The 19,207-nt window shown below is 47.6% G+C and overlaps 1 protein-coding gene across 4 annotated transcripts in view; it reads left to right on the top strand.

Annotated features, from left to right (window-relative positions):
* MBD3 (methyl-CpG binding domain protein 3) overlaps positions 1-19,207 on the top strand; it is a 47,970-nt gene that overhangs the window by 15,455 nt on the left and 13,308 nt on the right. For all 4 annotated transcript variants that reach the window (XM_086947147.1, XM_086947150.1, XM_086947149.1 and 1 more), the window contains one exon: positions 3,871-4,056. In XM_086947147.1, coding sequence (XP_086803273.1) covers positions 3,871-4,051 — 181 coding nt within the window. In that variant the 3' untranslated portion in view covers positions 4,052-4,056. The remainder of the gene's footprint in view (positions 1-3,870; positions 4,057-19,207) is intronic.

Here is a 19,207-nt window from a genome sequence, read left to right as displayed (position 1 = left end):
AGGTTGACGCTGCAGCTTCTGGGGCTGATGGCCTCCTGCATCCTTCTGGTGCATCACGCCTGGTGGCGGATGCGGGCTCTGCAGTGGGACCTGAAGTTTCAGTGGGCCCAGCATCAGGGCAACCTGTCCGACCATGTCTTGATCTCGGAGGGCACTGCAAGACAGTTGCAGTGCTGGCTCACGGACTGCGATTGGGTCAGCGGCAGATCCCACTCCCTACCCCAACTTGAGCATGTAGTTGTGACGGACGCGTCCCTCCAGGGCTGGGGAGGCCACATGGGAGAGGCGGAGATCAGAGGCGTCTGGTCTCCGGCGGAGTCCCGGCTCCATATCAACCTTCTGGAGCTGCGGGCGATCCGGCTTGCATTAAAGGCATTCCTCCCCTCTGTCCGGGGGAGTGTAGTGCAGGTGTTCACGGACAACACCACCGCCATGTGGTACTGCAACAAACAGGGCGGGGTGGGGGGTGGACTCTTTGCCAGGAGGCTCTGCGCCTCTGGCAGTGGCTGGAACATCAGGGCGCGACCCTGGTTGTGCAACACCTGGCAGGTTCTCTGAACACCAGGGCGGACAAACTCAGCCGTCAGTGCATGATGGATCACGAATGGCGTCTGAACTCTGACGTGGCGCAAGGCCTCTTTCAGCAGTGGGGAGAGACTTGGTTAGATCTATTCTCCACAGAAGAGAATGCGCAATGTCGTCAGTTCTGCGCGTTAGCTGTGGTCTGTTGTACGCCTTTCCGCCTATACCACTTCTGCCCAGAGTGCTGAAGAAGATCAGGTGCGACCGGGCCCAAGTTATCCTTGTGGCTCCGGACTGGGCACGAAGATACTAGTATCCTGAGCTACTCAGCATGTCTGCCGATCCCCCGATTCGTCGGCCTCTTAAGGAGGACCTTCTGTCGCAGCATCAGGGGACGGTCCTCCACCTGAACCTGTCCAGTCTCCACCTCCATGCTTGGAGATTAAGCGGCGACAGTTGAGGCCATTTGACTTGCCTCTTGAAGTTTGTGATGTAATTCTGGCAGCCAGGCGTCCCTCCACAAAGTCGGTATACGCCAGCAGGTGGAACAAGTTTGTGGCATGGTGCAGAGCTAAGGCTGTGGATCCCCTTTCTGCCCCTCTTTCTGAGGTTCTCCTCTTCCTTCTTTCTCTTGCCCAGAAGGGCTCTGCTCTGGGCACTATTAAGGGCTACCTTTCTGCCCTTTCCGCCTTCTTAAGGCTACCTGATCAGCCTTCTTTGTTCAAGTCCACGGTTGTTAACCGATTCTGAAAGGGCATCACTCATATGTTCCCCCCTGTTCCTTTCGTGATGCCTCAGTGGGACTTGAACCTTGTACTTACTTTTCTGATGTGCGCTCCCTTCGAGCCACTTCACAACTGTCCTCTCCGTCTTCTTACCCTTACCCTTAGCGCCGAGACACCCACGGGTATTTGCAGCGCTTTAAAAATTGCCAAAAATAAATAAATAAATAAATAAATAAGACTGCTTTCCTGGTTGCCATCACCTCTGCCAGGAGAGTGAGTGAGCTCCAGGATGTTTTATCCAAGCCTCCCTTCCTTTCTGTCCATCCGGACAAGGTTGTGTTGCGGACAAGACCCTCTTTCCTGCCCAAAGTAGTCACAGCCTTCCACATCGGGCAGTCCATCACCCTGCTCACCTTCTTTCTGCCTCCGCATCCCTCTAAAGAGGAAGAGATGCTCCACCGTCTGGACCCAAAACGTGCGCTCATTCTTTTTGGATCGCACACACCAGTTCCGGGTGGATGACCAACTCTTTGTTGGTTACGTGGGTGCTAAGAAAGGTCTGGCGGTGCACAAGCGAACCATCTCTCGGTGGGTCGTGCTGTGCATCAAGGTATGCTACTCTTTGGCTAAAAAGGAGCCTCCTGCTGGGCTGCGAGCCCATTCCACTCGGGCCACGGCGGCTACTTCTGCCCTTGGCCAGGGAGTCTCCATGCAGGACATCTGTCAGGCAGCTACGTGGGCCTCGCGGCACACGTTCGCAAGACACTACTGCCTGGACAGCCAAGTCCGGAGGGATGGCTTCTTTGGCCGTTCCGTCCTCCAGGAATTTCTGTTGTGATTATTGGTTCGCAGACCCACCACCGGGGTTGGTATTGCTGGGGTATCTATTCTAAGGTAAGGAATCTAATACTAACCTGTTTCTTTCAGATGTACAAGTTACTTACCTTCGGTAACAATATATCTGTAAGAAACAGTAGTTAGTATTAGATTCCTTACTGCCCCACCCATCCTCCCCGTTCTGCGAACCGATATCTAGGGTTTCGGTCATCCCCTTTCAGGGCCCTAGTTTCACGGCACCAGTGTTGGTTTTTATCATGGGTCTGCGTTTCTGGCGCGGAAAAGCTGTGTATAAGAACTGACGTCAGCGCGCTAGGGCGGCGTCTTAAGTACTCCGGCTACATCATCCTGACGCTGACGACGGCCGCGGAGCCCGCAGACGACGCCTACCGACGCGCAGGGGTACTGCTGCGCAAAAGTTTCCGGATCCAGTCTGATGCCTGGGGATATTCTAAGGTAAGGAATCTAATACTAACTACTGTTTATACAAATATATTGTTACTGAAGGTAAGTAACTTGTGCCTTTCTCTGTGTTGAAGGGTCATCTTCACCGTGATGTTACACTGAAAGTTGTTTTACCCCATACCTTGAAAATATCTCCACAATAGACATATCCATGTGTTTTACATATGTATTTTTTGTAAAGCACAAGGATGATGATCTCAAGACAGATGGCTCATCAAAACTGAGAGGGGTCTATAATAGGAGACCTGGCAGGTTTACCTCAGCAGTGCAACAACATCTCCAAATTTGATGTCTACATTGGAAGAGGCTTCAACCTAGGCAGTATTCCTTTTGCTGTGGAGACCAGGAGCAGTGAATACCTGTATTTTGGTTAACAGAAAAGCTTGTGGTTCAAAATTGTTTCTCCACAAAAAAATATTTGTGTTTTTATGATGAGCGAATAGACTGCTCTTGGTATGTCTTTATTCCTTTCCACTAAAATTAAAAATGAGAAAAAGATGGTTTCCTCTGTTGCCTTGCTCCCCCAAGAACCGTCTTCTTCGACTTCTTTCCAGCTTTTATTTTCTTCCTCTGAAGTATTTCAGCATCTTTCTCAGAACTATATATACTTGTATGTCACTGGTCCAGAAGAGGTTTGCTTCCTCTCCCTGAAACAGTAAGTTTACACAAGGACTCGTTTGGAAAAAGTCTGTTGTAACTTTTCCATTGCTTTGAGAGCAGTAAGCACCACAGCGTATCAAAGGGTATGACAGATCACTTAGATGCTCTTTACAAGAGGGCTTCAGAGAAAAAAAGTGAGACATGATGGAGATTTTAATTGAAGGCTTTCTGGTATCAGTTCATGTAATCAGCACAAAAGTAAATGTGACTCACATCTCAAGGCATGGATACACTTATAGTATTCTTTGTGTGTCCCTTGTCCAAACTTTGTCTGAAATTTGAGTGCACAGCAGAAGTTTCTGCCCTGTTCCCAATCCAACCTCCAAATGCCAGGTATAGGCACACCAAGCAAATCTATAAACGCATATGTGACAACCCCAAGTAACAGAGCATCTCTTTTCGAGCTGAATATTATCTGTGTGTTTCACTTGGCTGTCCGTTGTGGTGTTCTATTAATTTCCTAACAATAAAAGACTTACATTTTTCTACTTTAAAACTTCTTTGAATTGCTCATTAATTTCTCCTTCGTACTGTGGAATTGCTTGCATACATGCAGTTTACCTTTTCCTGGGTAGAGTTTTGTGCAGCTCTTAGAGGTACACTGGTGTTGGACGTGTTGAGAATACAAGGAATTTTTTTAAACTTTTGATTGCTTTTAAAGGAAGCAAGAGGAACTTGTGCAGCAGGTTCGCAAGAGACTAGAAGAGGCACTTATGGCAGACATGCTTGCACAAGTGGAAGAACTCTCCAAAGACGGGACTCTGTTGGCAGAAAAAGATAGGGATGATGACGACGAGGATGAGGACGAGGAAGAACGTGAACAGGAGATGGAAGAAGCATAATCCAGGTACAAATCCTAGTTTTGAAATGTGCTTCACTTTTATTGTCTACCTACTAATGTTGGCTGTTAGTCACTTCACTTCTCAGTATGTTATTTATGAGTGTAATGTACAGATAACCTCCTGTTGGATCTGGCCCTTTTTGCAGGGTTCTCTCAACCTTTTGCCTTCCTCCTCCTGTCTTTCTGATCTTTTTGTTGACTTTAGGACTCGGGGCACTTTACCACTGTTAACCAGTGTGAAAGTGCATATGCTCTCTCCTCTAAAACATTGTATAATTTGTTTCTCCATAATTGGCCTATTTGATTATAGCCCGCTGTAGCAGGCTATACCGTCTATTAAAGGCCCTCTTGAGCGTTAAAGGCCCGACCCGACGGCGAGGGCCCTTTAACAAGGGAGAGGGCTTTAATAGCCGGTATAGCCCAGCTATGAAGGGCTATAAGGCTATTAGAACATTCTGCCACTAGAGGGTAGAATGTTCTAACAAAGCCTTATGGGAGCGTGAGGGGTTGGAATCCCCTCAGGCTCCCTGAAGCCTTTTGTCACAGCCAGAGCTGTGAACAAAGAAACATTGGAATGTTGGAGCTCCAGGCTTACACTTGCCATTATAAGCCCGGAGCACTCCATTGTTTGCAATGGATCTAACAACATTCCAATGTTCTAATTACTAGTAAGTCCCTAGCACAGTGCACCATGTGTGCCACGGCCTGTAAATCCAATGCTCCTAGCAGTAGTGGCTGGTGAACTTTGAAAGTGATGAGCCGCAAGGACAAAAGGAAAATGCGGTTTGAAGGGGTCCTCCCTTCTAGAATTTTTTTCAAGTGGAAAAGGGTGAATTTTCAAGTACAATTTATTTTCAAAATTGACCAAAAGTCAATAGCTTTTACATGTATTTATAAAGGAACCCTCCTAAGAGATTTTGAGAATTCCGGGTTTACCAATCAAATTGGACCGCCCCAGTTCCTCCTTGCCCCCTTCTGCAAAATAATCCATTGCCTGGTCATGTTTTACTTTGTTGTCCCCTTCTTTTTCTAAATCTTTCACTTTCACTGTGTCTCTTTTCTGTTTCACCACCTTCTTGCCTTTCCTTTATCATTACTGCCTTGCTTCCCTCTTCTCCTTTTACCCTTCTTCCCTCTCACCTTGTTATTTACATAAATATCCCATGTGGTGTAAATAGTTTTTGTTAACTCCAAATGGTGTTGACAATATTTAAGACACTATATTTACGTGAGACAATTTTCTAGCGCTACACTGCTGAGATGATAACATTAAATTGCACATTCTTCCTTTCCTGCTTCAAGGTTGAGTAGAGGCGGCCCACTGATTTAGCCTACTGTGGTTGGCTTAATGTGTATTTCTCCCTTATTTTTGGAGAATAGTGTGCACACACTTTATGACAAAGGCTCACAATTTCTTAACTCTGCTCATCTGAGAGTCCTCATTACATGATGGAGAACCACAAAATCTGACTGTTCAGCTCATCTGCAGCATTTGGCAAAGAGTTTGCTCCCCCAACAGTGTTTGCCCTTCCCCCTACAGTGTCGAACCTCTCAGACCATCTCCAATTTTTTTTGCACAATCTATGCACCTCCATGAATAGGGTCTACAAAGTGTATTTCTCGAGCCGTGGAGAGGTGTGTGTCTGTTCTCTTGAACCCCGATAACACATTGTATGTATCTGCAGGAATGAAGTTACTATCCACTCCTAGTGCTGACTTTCATTTCGACGAGCCCTAATCGTGTCAAAAGGTGTCAGAGGTTGTTTATGGAGATGTCTCTTCGGCTGCAAAATTAAATTTTGAAGTTGTACTCTAGCTTATACCTGCATTTTGATCAGTTTTCTAGATTACTTTTTTGTTTGTTGTTTCAATAGACTTGTTTAAAAGGGGTTATAAAGAAATATGCTTTAGTTTTCTACACTCTTAAAGCATTTAAAAAGATCCCACATATAAGTGACTACTGAATAGTGCTTTACTTTTATGAGGGCTCAATTCATTGGTGGGACTAGGTGATTCTACTATGTAACCAAGCACTTTGACTGCTTGAGCCTACGCCAGAATCAAAGACCACATTTCATGTGAAAACCCCCAAGACTGAAGGAATCTTCATACCATGTTCCCAGCACACATGAATAAGTTGTGTCCCAATGTCATGTCGAGGGAGGATTCAATATCCATGCCAGCTCCAGAGCAGGTCATTTCCCTGATTACTGCCTCCAGAGTCGGTGGGAGCATCAGAGGCCTCAGCTGATGTTGGAAGTGGGCACCTGTCATTCTGCTATAATAGTTACCTCTGTTATATGTCTTGCTGCTTGAACCGTTGAGAATTCTTAGCACTGTAACCAGAAGGTAAAACTAAATAATGGCTTAGTGGTCCTCCATTTATTGACCTTGATAGAACAAATAACAGACTTAACCCAACAGGTAACTGAACTTGTAAGTTGCTTGTATGTGCCTGAGCATTGTCTTTTCAGAAATTTGCTAAATCCTTATTTTTACACATTTACCACTGGAACTGTGACATAATAAAGTTGGTTGTGGCCAAGTAGGCACAGTGCTTCCTGTTGACGTTTGATTTGCCCGACCACAGTACCTTGCATAAAGTGGCCTCTCAATGTGCCATCTGTTTAATAAATGCCATCTACCAACTCTAAGATACCCTGTCAGAAAAGGTCTTGGTCTAAAGTTAGTGTAAGACCTCTTCGTCCCACTCTGTTATAATTTAAGACATGGTCTTTTTAGAGCGTAAGATCTCTCTCACACAGGCAGTCTTCTACTCTCTCCATCACAGACCACCTTACATTCTTTTGGCTTTAGAGACCCATCACTCTTTTCATTTGGGAGAAAACTGTTTTAGAATGCGGTCTCTATTGTGAGCTCCCACCCCATTGGCAATCAAACTCGTCTAGAAATTAAAGCAATAGTCCTGGGTCCGCTCTTACTCCCTGTCAACCCCAAAGTAGCCAAACTCCAGTGGCCCTATCCCACACCCTGAACCACGATTTCGGCACACATGCATATGGTAATAGAACTCCTTTTATAATTTATATAAGTAGACTGTCCTCAATTTCAGGCAGAGTTTCCAATTTTAAACATTTGGGCCTCAATGGTCATGGCAGTCACCCTTAATCTCCCCTTTTCACCTCTAGCAGTTCCCACGAAGTACTGTGCAGGTCACTGAAAATGTGCAGAGTGGTTGTGCTTGCTGGTTTGGATCCATGCCATTTAACTTGGCAAGAAGCTCCTTAAGCCTGAAACTAAAGTAACAAAGCCCGTTGCAGTGCGCTAAGACCTCCTGTGAACCCCACCCCTTTCCCAGCTTATCACAGGGTTTAGTGTAATTGAGGACTGCTGATCACACACCACCCTGCAAAGAGTTGGGGAAAGGGGCATCCTCGCTGATTGACACACACCTTGGGAAGAAAAAGGCTAAAACTGAAAGCACCAAGGCGGTGTTAAATCGGCGAGGATGCTGTACGTCAAAGGTGTGCATGGTCTGACCGCTTTGCAGGTTACAAGTGGCCAGGGTTAACACTAGAGAATCCCGGAAAAATGAGCAACTGGGGCGCATGCACACTAGCGCATTGTCCTGTCAAAAGTGCCACGGCAATACCTGAACCTTGCAGAGAATGAGGGCCATCGTGATAACTTGATAACGACTTGCACTGCTCGCAGTCAAATGTTGAAAATTATCAAGGGCAGCTTATATGGGTAGGGGTGGGGCATCTCCACTCCTAGGAAAGGAGCCGCTACCGGCTACTAGTGGGCCTACAGCACTGATTGTGCCATCCACATAAGGTAGCCTTGCACACATGTCTCAGACCTGTCACTGCAGTATCAGTGTGTGCAGTTTTTAACTGCCACTTCAGCCTGGCAGGTGCACCCACTTGCCAAGCCCAAACCTTCCCTGTTATTACATGTAAGGCACCTCCATGGTAGGTCTACGGTAGCCCCATGGGCAGAGTGCAGTGTATTTAAAAGATGGGACATTTACTTTTTGTGTTTTACATGTCCTTGTAGTGAAATACTGCTAATTTCGTTTTTCACTACAGCAAGGCCTATCTCTCCCATAGGTTAATCTTACAAATGTATCTGCCAGTTGGGAGCTGATGGAAAATTTGAGTTTGGTGTCTCTGGACTCACAATTTAAAAAAACATATTTCTGATAGATACATCTGCCAGTGGATTCCTCACCTTGTGAATATCGCCTTGTGTCACACCATTCGGAAATTCTTTTTGTAGCTTCGCGCCGACGTGGACGACGTCATAGAGGCACAGCTTTGCGCGCGACTCCGCTGACGTCACCGACACCATAATAGGCCCACGCCGGCGTGATGCCATCAATTCCCTTTTTTCCGCGTCGTCAACGCTAACGGTTTTCAAGGGATCGTCTGTAGCTGTTACAGTAACTTTGTTACTCTGTAATTTTTCTCTGTGTCTTATTGTCTTCTGTCGAGATGTCGTCGAAGAAGACCGGATTTAAGGCTTGCTGTGAATTTGGCAAGACCATGTCAATCACTGACCCGCATGAGTGCTGCGTCTGGTGTCTGAGCTCCGACCATGACGACGAGGAGTGCCAATCTTGCAAGAAAATGACACCAAAGGCCCCTCGAGAGAGGGAGACGAAGCGCCTCGTTGCAAAATTAAGAAGGAGAAGAAAACTTCGAAGTCGCGAACTCGGCGTTCGAGGTCTCGTTCGAGGTCGCGATCGGAGTCTTTCTCTGCTCATGCTTCGAGGTCCTCGAGGAAGAAACACAAGAAGAGGAGCCATGAGTCAAGGCATCATTCTGAAAAGGACTCTAGTTCGAGACCGAAGTCGCAGGTTAAGCTGCTTCGGAAGGAGGTGGTGTCTTCGGTTTCGGAAGCACAGGTCTCAGAGGGTGAGGCTTCGCATGAGGATTCGCCTGGATCACCAAGGCAGGTAGTGAATCCATCTCCGGTTCCGTCCCATCCTTCAGGCCAGGAGGATGAGGTGAGGTGGAGGAAGTTGGCGAAGTCGAAGCTCATTTGCCTGCGGGTCAGTCGACTCCGGTGCACCAGCTTGAAGAGGAGGTCGACGTCGTGACGACTCCGCTCCCTCTGGAGCAGCCTGGGGGCTCATATCCTGCCTTTCCGGCTCCAGGTCAGGATCCAACGCAATTCCTCAATGCCATGTTCGGGTCTACTCCAGGGCAATGTACCCGTCTGGTGCACCTGTTGGTCCCACGGGTCCTATGGCGTTTAGTCTGGGTGTTCCCCAGGCTTATGCCCCTGCGCCCTTCATGCCTTTCAAGACGGCTCCAGCACCGCATTGGCATTTTCCGACGCTGGGAAAGCCGCCAACGCCGAATCAATTGACGCCGGTACCCTCGACTCCGATGCCGAATCTGGTTCGACCTCCAAGTCAAACTGCCTCGCCCGACTTCAGGTTCGACTCCGACTCCGGTGGAGTCGATCATGGATCCATCGGCTTCATTTGTGAAGGAGAGGTCGAGGCGTGAGGCACAGGGGCTTCTGGAGGAACAGAGGTATCGGGATGAAGATGTGGAGCTTCAGGAGTCTGAGGATCCTTGTGATGACCTGAGGGAGGCTAGTGGCCTGGAACTGTCTCCTGAGTGGGATTTGGCCTCTACATCTGATGCACCTTCTAGAGATGTGACTCCTTACCATGTGTTAATAAAGAAGGCGGCAGACTTGTTAAACATCACTCTGCCTACTGCTGAGTAGAAGTCAAATATTCTGACGGAGGTCCTCCATTCACCTTCCTCTGTAATACAACCAATGCTGCCATTCAATGATGCTTTGGCTGAGCCAATCTATGAGGTGTGGAAGAATCCTCTGTCCGCCCCTGCCGTTTCAAGGGCAGTTGCGAGGAGATATAGGGTGGCTCCTAATGACCCTGACTTTTTATCTACATACCCCCTGCCTGAAAGTTTAGTTGTGCAGGCTGCCTGCTCTAAGAAGTCTGCAGGGGCTTTTCCGCAGGTTCCTGGAGAGAAAGAGTCGCGAAAGCAGGATTAGGTAGCTAAGAAAGTCTTCTCCTCAGCCAGCATGGAGTTAAAATCTACTAATGCGACTTGCCTGATGGGACGTTACATCCATGCCTTGATGGATTCTGTAAAACAGTTAGTGCCCAAGATTTCTGAAGGGGATAGAAAGGACTTTCAGGAAGTTATATCGGACACTCAGGCTGCAGCAAGGCAGGTAATCCAGAGTGGGCTGAACACAGCAGATTCGGTGGCGAGAGTTATGGGCTCTTCGGTGGCCACTAGGAGAGCTGCGTGGTTAAAGTCGTCAGAGTTCTCAGCAGATGTACAGTCTGCCTTGATGGATTTGCCATTTGATGGGTCTGGACTGTTTGGGAAGAAGGCTGACGCTGCTTTAGAGCGTTTTAAAGACAGCAGAGCGAAGGTCGAAGTCGTTGGGCCTTCAGACAAGAGGCACATTTGGGAAGCGCTTCAGAGGATTTGGCAGGTCTTCCTTTCGAGCCTATGAACAATCTCAACAACAGCCAAAGCAGCAGCAAAATACGCTGTACAAGTTTTATAGGGGCAGACAAAGAGCTCGTCACAGAGGTCGTCAAGCCTCCTCCTCCTCTTCTCATTCCCAGCCCCCTGCCAACGCAGCACAGCTGCCCAAGATCCGCTATTCCGTATCATGTGGCCCAGTGGGGGGGTCGGCTTACCCATTTCCTACGAGATTGGGAATTGATTACATCAGATCTTTGGGTTCTCAATCTCGTGGAAAATGGGTATGCTCTTCCTTTTCAGGAGTTTCCCCAAAATTACCCTCCTTGCCAGGGTTTTTGTTCGGAGGACCACCTGCTTCTCCTGCAGGAGGAAGTCCTGGCACTGTTCAGAAAGGGTGCGATAGAGGTGGTTCCGGAGCAGGAGAGGGGTCAGGGATGCTACTCCCGGTATTTCCTGTTCCCCAAGAAGGATGGCAGACTTCGTCCAATCCTGGACCTCAGGGTTTTGAACCTCTATCTCAAACAGGAGAGGTTCAAGATGCTCACCCTTGCGCAGGTTCTTCAGGCACTGGTGGAAGAAGACTGAATGGTGTCGATCGATTTACAGGATGCGTATTTTCATATTCCTATCCTGAAGTCGCACAGGAAGTATCTCCGTTTCACGGTTGGGTCGCAACATTAACAGTTTGCTGTCCTTCCGTTTGGTCTTACAACTGCGCCTCGAGTCTTCACCAAGGTGATGGCAGTGGTGGCTGCACATCTCAGAAGGTCGGGGATACCTGTATTTCCGTATCTGGACGATTGGCTGATCAAGGCAGAATGTCCAGAGATAGTGCTCCATCATCTGCAAGAGACAACTCAGTTGTTGCACAGGTTGGGTTTTTCGATAAATGTACCCAAGTCTCACCTGGTGCCCTCCCAGCGCAACCTGTTCATAGGTGCGGTACTGGACACTACTGTGTGTCGTGCATTCCCTCCTCCTCAAAGAATTCATGACATACAGGAAATGATTCCTTTATTTCACAGTGGAGTGGTTGTTCCGGTCCTGAAGGTCCTTCGTCTGCTCGGTCTGATGGCTTCTTGCATTCTGTTGGTCAACCATGCACGCTGGCACATGAGGGCGCTCCGGTGGTGCCTCCGCGGGCAGTGGTATCAGCACAACGGAGATCTCGGGGAGTCGGTGAGAATCTCCAGAGAAACTCAGGTGGATCTGTCTTGGTGGGGCGTGGAAGGCAATCTGTCTCAGGGAAAGCCTTTTCAACTGCCTCCATCGGTGGCCACAGTGATAACGGATGCATCCACTCTAGGGTGCGGTGCTCATCTGAGGGATCTGGAGGTCAAAGGTCTTTGGTCTCCAGAGGAAATGTTGCTTCACATCAACCTTCTAGAGTTGCGGGCCATACGTTTAGCGCTCCAGGTCTTCCTCCCGTCCCTTTGCGGTCGGTCAGTTCAAGTCCTGACGGACAACACCACCGCGATGTTGTATGTCTACAAGCAGGGAGGAGTAGGGTCGCAGTGTCTCTGCAGAGAGGCTCTGCGACTCTGGTCCTGGGTTCAGGACCATCAGATTTGTCTGGCAAATCATCTGGCCGGGGTTCTGAACGTACGTGCAGACAGTCTGTCGGCAGTTCTCTCGGCCGACCACGAGTGGAGGCTTCACCCGGAGGTGGTTCGTTCCGTCTTCCGGATGTGGGAAACTCCTCAGGTGCACCTGTTTGCCACTCACGAGAATGCTCACTGCCCGTCATTCTGCAGTCTCCAGTTTCCGATGCAAGGAGCACGCTGTAGTGACCGTATTTTTGGCTCTATTTCTGAGTGATGGTGACTTTAAGCTTGCTACCATCCTGGATCTCTATTCTTGCCTTGTGTTGGTCCTTTTCAGGCCTTTTTCCAGACCTAGAAGCATAAACTAGAGGATAGCTGCTTTATATGATGATAGATCCCTTATTCTTGACTCTAATCTATCTATTGCCTATTGGCTTTGACATAATTATGTGTCCTTTTATCATCCTACCTATAGTTGAGGGCGGATCCTGTAGTCCTGACTTTATATTACATATTGGTATGGTTTGTGTATGTACTCTGATAGAGCTAAGTGTTATTTCATATTTTTCACGCCTACAAGGCCCAGAACTAGAGAGACTCCATTTTGCTTTCTGTCCCTGCAGACTGAGATGCTTGCAGGGCAAAGGTGATGTTTTAGTTATGAGGTGTTGTTCGCTAGGGGAAAACCAGCCGAGACTGGTTCTTATCGGAAGAATGTGTTTGTCTCTTGGGCCCAGACGTAACATGCAGATGGCCACTGCGTATGCGCGGAGAGCCCTGGAGCTGGCACAGGAATTCGGTGGGAGGCAGCCCTCTGTTGGAAATTTCCATGAGGGGAGAGCATTCTATATTAGCGAAGTGCAGGAGAGGAGGAGGGTCAGTCGGTTCTTGGCGAGAGAGAAGTAAGATGGTTTTTGGAGCTGAAGAGAACAGTTCAGTTCAATTGGTTTTCTGGAATGGAGAGAGAAGGCAGATAATTGCTGAAGCTGGAGAAAGCTGTCAGATGAACGAAGTTGGAACTGTCAGCTGGAGCTGCCAGTTTATCAGGATGCATTAAAGCAGTTACCAGTCAGATGAAGGAGCTGAAGCTGCCAGCTGGAGCAGTTGAGCCAGAGGAGTGAAGCTGTGGTGACGGAGGGAGAGAGAGAGAGAGCCCTGATTCCACCAGAGAGAGAGAGAGAAACATTCCTCCTAATAGTGTGAGGTATTCTAAACTAGTTTGCTTTACACTTACACCTTAATCTTGTCTTTTATTTCCTAGGCTAGATCCCCTTACTGTATTTATTTATTTTGAAAGTTTTATATAGCGCGAACAAGATCTTCGCAGATATCAGAGCGCTTTACAGAGGAGGGGAGCGTGTATACGCAGATACATCAATCATGTTAAAGGTACATTGAGGTGATAACATAAAACAATCAATAAGTCAATTTCAGAATCGAAATAACAATACAAAGGGTTCGACAAGTAGTACAGATGAGTATCAAGTCTTTGTAGTTTATCTCCAGTAGTGGTTCAAGTGTATTTAGCCATGAGGATCGCTTTTACTTCTTTCTTGAAAAGTATGGTAGAGGTGATGAGCCTGGTTTCAGGGGGGAGCGAGTTCCAAATCCTGGGAGCCATTCCTGAGAAGGAGCGTTTATAGGTTTTTTCCTTGCGGAATCTTTTAGGCTTTAGCAAAAGATTATTTGTACCTCTAGTGTTTCTGGAGCCTCCAGAAATCGTCAGCTTCTGAGCGAGGTATGTAGGTGAGCTCAGGTGGACAGCCTTGTGCGTCAGACAAGCGATTTTCAGGTGTATTCTGGCTTCAAACGGCAGCCAATTCAGGGATTTGAAGTCAGTGGAAATGTGTGAGTGTTTTTTTGATCCAGTGATAAGTCTCGCTGCGGCGTTTAGAGAGGCTCTGATGGGTGCCGTAGTGGCTAGGGGGAGACCGCAGAGGGCGGTGCTGCCGTATTCTATTCGAGGTATGACTAGCGATTGTACCGCAGTTTGGAAGTCTTTGGTTGGAAGGAAGGTTTAAGTTTCCTAAGGGTGTTGATTTGGTAGTTCGCTCCCTTAGTTGCTTTGTTGATGTGTTCCTGCATGCTGAGATTGGTGTCAAGTGTTATGCCCAAAGATTTCGCTGAGTCCACGATGGTGGGTTGGACATTGAGTGCCGTTAGGTCTTTAAGCCACATTTGTGCGGTAGTGCTCTTCGCGGGTGGTGAGATCAGAAGGAACTCTGTTTTAAGGGCATTGAGTTTCAGATGATTGGCGGCCAACCACGATTGGGTGCTTCTGATCGTTGAGTTCAAGAGCGTGATGTCTTTGGGTGATTGTAGTTTGAGATAGAGTTGAGTGTCGTCAGCATACATGTGGAAGTGTACATTGGATTCTTGCAGCAAGGTGGTGAGAGGTTCCATAACTAGGTTGAACAAAGTTGGGGATAGGGAGGATCCTTGTGGTACGCCTAGCGATACAGGTCTTGGTGCAGACATCAAGTTGTTGCTCTTGAATTTCTGCGACCTGTTATGCAAAAAGGACGTGAACCATTTGAGCACAGTTCCAGATAGGCCCATTCTTGTGTTTAGTAGTTCGAGTAAGCTCTCATGTTTGACAGTGTCAAATGCAGAGGAGAGATCAAGGAGGATGAGGAGGCAAGTATCGTTATGATCTAGGATTTGGAGGGCGTCGTCGATTATGTGAGTCATAGCAGTTTCAGTACTGTGATTTGCTCGGAAGCCTGATTGATGAGAGTTGAGGAGATCAAACTGAGTAATGTGTTTAGTTAATTGTGTTTGTGCGCATTTTTCCAGCAGTTTGGCAAGAGTCGGAATGTTGGTAATGGGACGGTAGTTGTTTAGGTCCGAGGGGTCAGCTGTAGGTTTCTTTAGCAAAGGTGTGACTTGACCAACTTTGAGGGAGTCGGGAATGATCCCTTGTTGAAGTGAGCTGTTAATGATTTTGGTCCAGAGTGGAAGGAGCGACGGGGTAAGGACTTTGGCAGCGTTAGCAGGAAGGGGGTCCGTGAGGTGATTGGATGGTTTCAGAGTGCTGAGCAGTTTGCCAATTTCTTCCTCCGTGTAGGTGAGAAAGGTTGACCAGGTGGCATTGTTTTTTGGTGTAGTGGGTGCTATGCGGTGTGGTTTGGGATAGAGGCTTGCGTCTATGAGGAGGTCATTCTTTATGTTGTCAGTTTTTTGGTTAAAGAAGGAGGCGAAGTCCTCGCAGGAGGGAGCTTCGCACATAGTGTTGAGATGTTGGGGTTGTTCTTTGGATTGTGTTCGGATAAGCTCAAACAGCTTTCTCGGACGATTTTTGGCTTGGTCAAGCTGACGGCTGAAGAAGTCTGATTTTGATCGTTTTATTTTCCTTTTCTTCAGGTTTTTTAGGTTCAGTGCGGAGGGAGCTGATCTCCAGGTGCGCTCTGCCATTCGCATGGCGCGTCTATCGTCATTGAGACTCCCGTCGTACCAGGGATTGGACATTTTTGTGGTGGCTTTTTTTAGTTGCAAGGGTGCGACTTCATTAATTATTGAGGTCATAGTGTTAAGATAGTGATCAGTCAAGGATTGGACATCTTTAACGCCAGCAGGAGGAAGTAGTAAGTTGCAGCTGTTGGGGGGCAGAGAGTTTGAGATTTAGTTTTTTCATGTCTCTTTTCCAGACTTTGGGCCTGGCGGGTTGAACGGGGTTAAATTTAACTTTTTCATTGATGAAGAATGTGATGGTATGATGGTCCGACCAATCACAGGGTTGGATCGATTAGAGTTTGATAGTGGCCTCTTTGGAGATGATGAGGTGGAGGATAGAGCCTTTCTTGTGTGTTGGACTGTTGCAAATTTGAGTGAGGTCAAGGGCGTTAAGGAAATTCTTCAGACCTTTTACCACCGCATCATTATGATCGTTCCAGTGGAGGTTGAAGTCACCAAGGTATATTTGTGTGAGTTGTCGCCCGGAGTTGGCTGAGATCATGTCCATGATTTGTTGGGAGAAGGTAAGGTTGTCACCGGGTGGGTGGTAAATGCCGTGCAGAGTGCAGATCGGTTTGTCCTCACTGTGAATATCGAGGCAGATATATTCACAGGAAGTTGGGGAGGGTAGGGAAGGGGAAGTTACTTTCAAGACAGGGAGGTTGCTCCTGTATATACATGCGATTCCGCCACCTTTTTTATTGCCAGACCTGTCAAGTCTGGTGATGTGGTAGTTGGGGGGGAACAAAATGTCCATTATAGGTGTAGAAGATTCTGTTAGCCATGTTTCAGTCATGATGATTAAGTCAAGATCCAATTTTAGGATGAGATCGGCGATAGCGGCGGAGTGTCTAACGGCTGATCTGCAGTTGAGGAGAGTGCATTTGAGACGGGGTGTGTCGAGGGTGGAAGGGTGTTCTAGAGCGAGGGGGACTTTACTCAGGTTACTATGGATAGCGATTCTGTTGTTCAGCGTGGGGGGTCTAAGGGGATTAGATTGAATCGTGGGAATGGCAGTGAGAGTGTCGGGTGTGTTGCTATGGGGAGCTGAGTCATAGGAGCGGAGGAGGGTGATTGTGTCTAGGTCCGAGAGAGGGTTGCAGGAGCGATGGGGGCGGTTTTCACGATTGTGAACAGGGATTGAGGTCCAGTGCGGTGGTGGTCGAGTGCGAGAGTTCGCCGCCCGGATGGAGGACCAGTTTGGAGCGGAGATGATGGAGGAGGCGCGTGAGTGGTGTCTGGGATGTGTGCTGAGTATTTGTTTGATGATGTGGATGTCCTGTTTGATCTGGTGGAGGGTGTTGGGTGAAGGGTGACTGGAGCGTGATAGACAGAGTAGTTGTTGTTTGATGATGTCCATGTCTTCTTTGAGCTGGAGGAGAGAGGCCGTAATGTGGTCCCCTGTGGGAAATGTGTTGGAGGTGGGGATGGGAGGCTCGGTCGTGGGTGACATAGGGGAGAGGTTGGTAGTGTGGATGAGAGTATTGGTGGTAGGCGTGGAGTGTAGGGTGGAGGATGGGCGTTTATTAGTGGTGAAGGGGGTGGAGGTTGGGTAGTGGGGGGTGAGACTGGGGGGCGTAGTGGGATTATAGATGGTACTTTTTTGAAAGGGTGGAGTTGAGTTGATGGAGGTGGTGTGTTCTGTGTGATTGGTTAATGGGTGGAAGTGGGGGCTGAGAATGGGGGGGATAAAGGGTGGGGTTTGCATTTGTGTGTGTCAGTCTGATGTTGATCGAGGTTAGACGGGTTGCGGGTGGGAGCTGTGGTATCAGGGGTGTGAGGAATGAGGATGAGAGGAACGGGGATGAGGGCTGGTGTGTGGGGGGAAGGGGTGGGGTAGTTGTTGTAAGCGGGGGAGAGATCTATGTCTGTGCTTGAGGGATGTGAGGTAGCTACGGTAGGTGGGTGAATGACTAAGGTACCGTGAGTAAATGGGTGGTGCATGTCGTTTTGGGTGGGAGCTGTGGTGTCAAGGGTGGGAAAGGGGATGAGGGCTGGTGTGTGAGGGGAAGGGGTGGGGAGGTTGGTGTAAGAGGGGGAGTGAACTATGTCTGTGCTCGACGGGAGTGAGGTAGTTACGGTAGGTGGATGAGTGACTAGGGTGTCGGGAGTAAAGGAGAGGTGCAAGTCGTTTTGGGGCTGGGCTAGGTTAGAATGAATGTGGTTTGAGGCTGTGGTGTCAGGGGTGAGAGGAATGGGTGTGGTATGAGAGGCTGACCAGGTGAGGTTATAGGGGGGGGGAGGGGGTGCCGCTGGAATGTGTGAGTGAGGGATCTATGTCTGTAAATGTGGAGTGAGAGGTAGCTACATTAGGTGGGTGAATGTCTAAAGTGCCGGGGGTGGAGGTGAGTTTTAGGCCATGCGCGAAATTCCTGGAGGTGGAGACGGTGAGTAAGGTGCGGAACGCGTTTCTCCATTGGGCTCTGCGTGTGGTGTGGAAGATAATATCAATGTTCAGTGAACCATTGACTGGTGAGAAGTAGGTGTCTGCACAAGGAGTTTCAGGGTGGGACCTCAGGAAGTTGTGTTTAAAGCGTTTAGCGGCTTTTTTAGTGAGTGAGGGTGGGTAGTTGATTCTATATGTGTGTTTGCCGACGGGTTCCATGATGGGAGGACAGACTAGGATGGTGTAGTGTAGGAGGGAAGGGTGCACTGTCCTAAACAGTTGCGTGGGCCTAAAGTGACACTAGTGAGTGCACAGTAATGCTATACGCAGTATACAAAGTATACAAAGGCAGACAATAGTAGTGATATAGTGGGAAGTGACACTAGTGAGCTGGCACAGTATTTGAGGTAGTAATCGGTGCATACAAGATTAACTGACATTAGTGAGCTGCCAAGGTATTTGAGGTAGTAATCGGTGACAAGTCTGTGTGGGGTATTCGACAGTACATTTTTAAACAAGTGCAGAACAAGTATCAATATAATACTGACAAAATACTAGCAGTTAACACTGTGCAAACCATAAAAGTATCTAATCTAGGTGACAATAGTGAGTAGTCAAAAATATGTAAGGTACAAAATACTAGAATATAACACTGTGCAAACCATAACATATATAATCGAGGTGACAGTAGTTAGTAGTCTAAATCTAAAATATGTAAGGTACAGGAGTCCGTGACAGAATACCATTGCACACATAATTATATGAACCAACAAGTGACATTAGTGCGCAGCAACGAGAAATGTATGAGGCATAAAATATGAAAATATGAAAAATAGAACTGAGAAAAATACACACACAGATAAAATGACAGAGATTAAATGACACAGCATATGAAAATATGAAAAATAGAACTGAGAAAAATACACACACAGATAAAATGACAGAGATTAAATGACACAGCAAGTGGCATTAGCGAGCAGCAAAGGAAAGAAAGAATATATGAGGTAGCAAACGGTGCATTACCGGTGAAAATAAAGTGGGATGTGCAAGATACAGTTAGGGTTATAGAATATAGAATATAGTGCTACTGTACGAGGCAATAATATATGGGTAGCAATCGGTGCAGAAAAGTGAGGTGTGCTGGATACAATCAGGAATATAATAATAAATATCACTGTGAAAAAGCAGACTATCTAAATCCGGCGTAAGAAACGTCCAGCTGTGTAATTGTGCAGAAGTAGTCTGAGAGTCTAAGAGGCCTTAGGTCTTTAGGTCGATGGTAGGAATGACTAGTCCATGATGGTCTCCCCAGGATAGACAAACTA

This window comes from Lissotriton vulgaris, chromosome 12, assembly GCF_964263255.1.
Source record: "Lissotriton vulgaris chromosome 12, aLisVul1.2, whole genome shotgun sequence".
Lineage (NCBI taxonomy): Eukaryota > Metazoa > Chordata > Amphibia > Caudata > Salamandridae > Lissotriton > Lissotriton vulgaris.
This window is presented reverse-complemented; position numbering and strand designations above follow the sequence as displayed.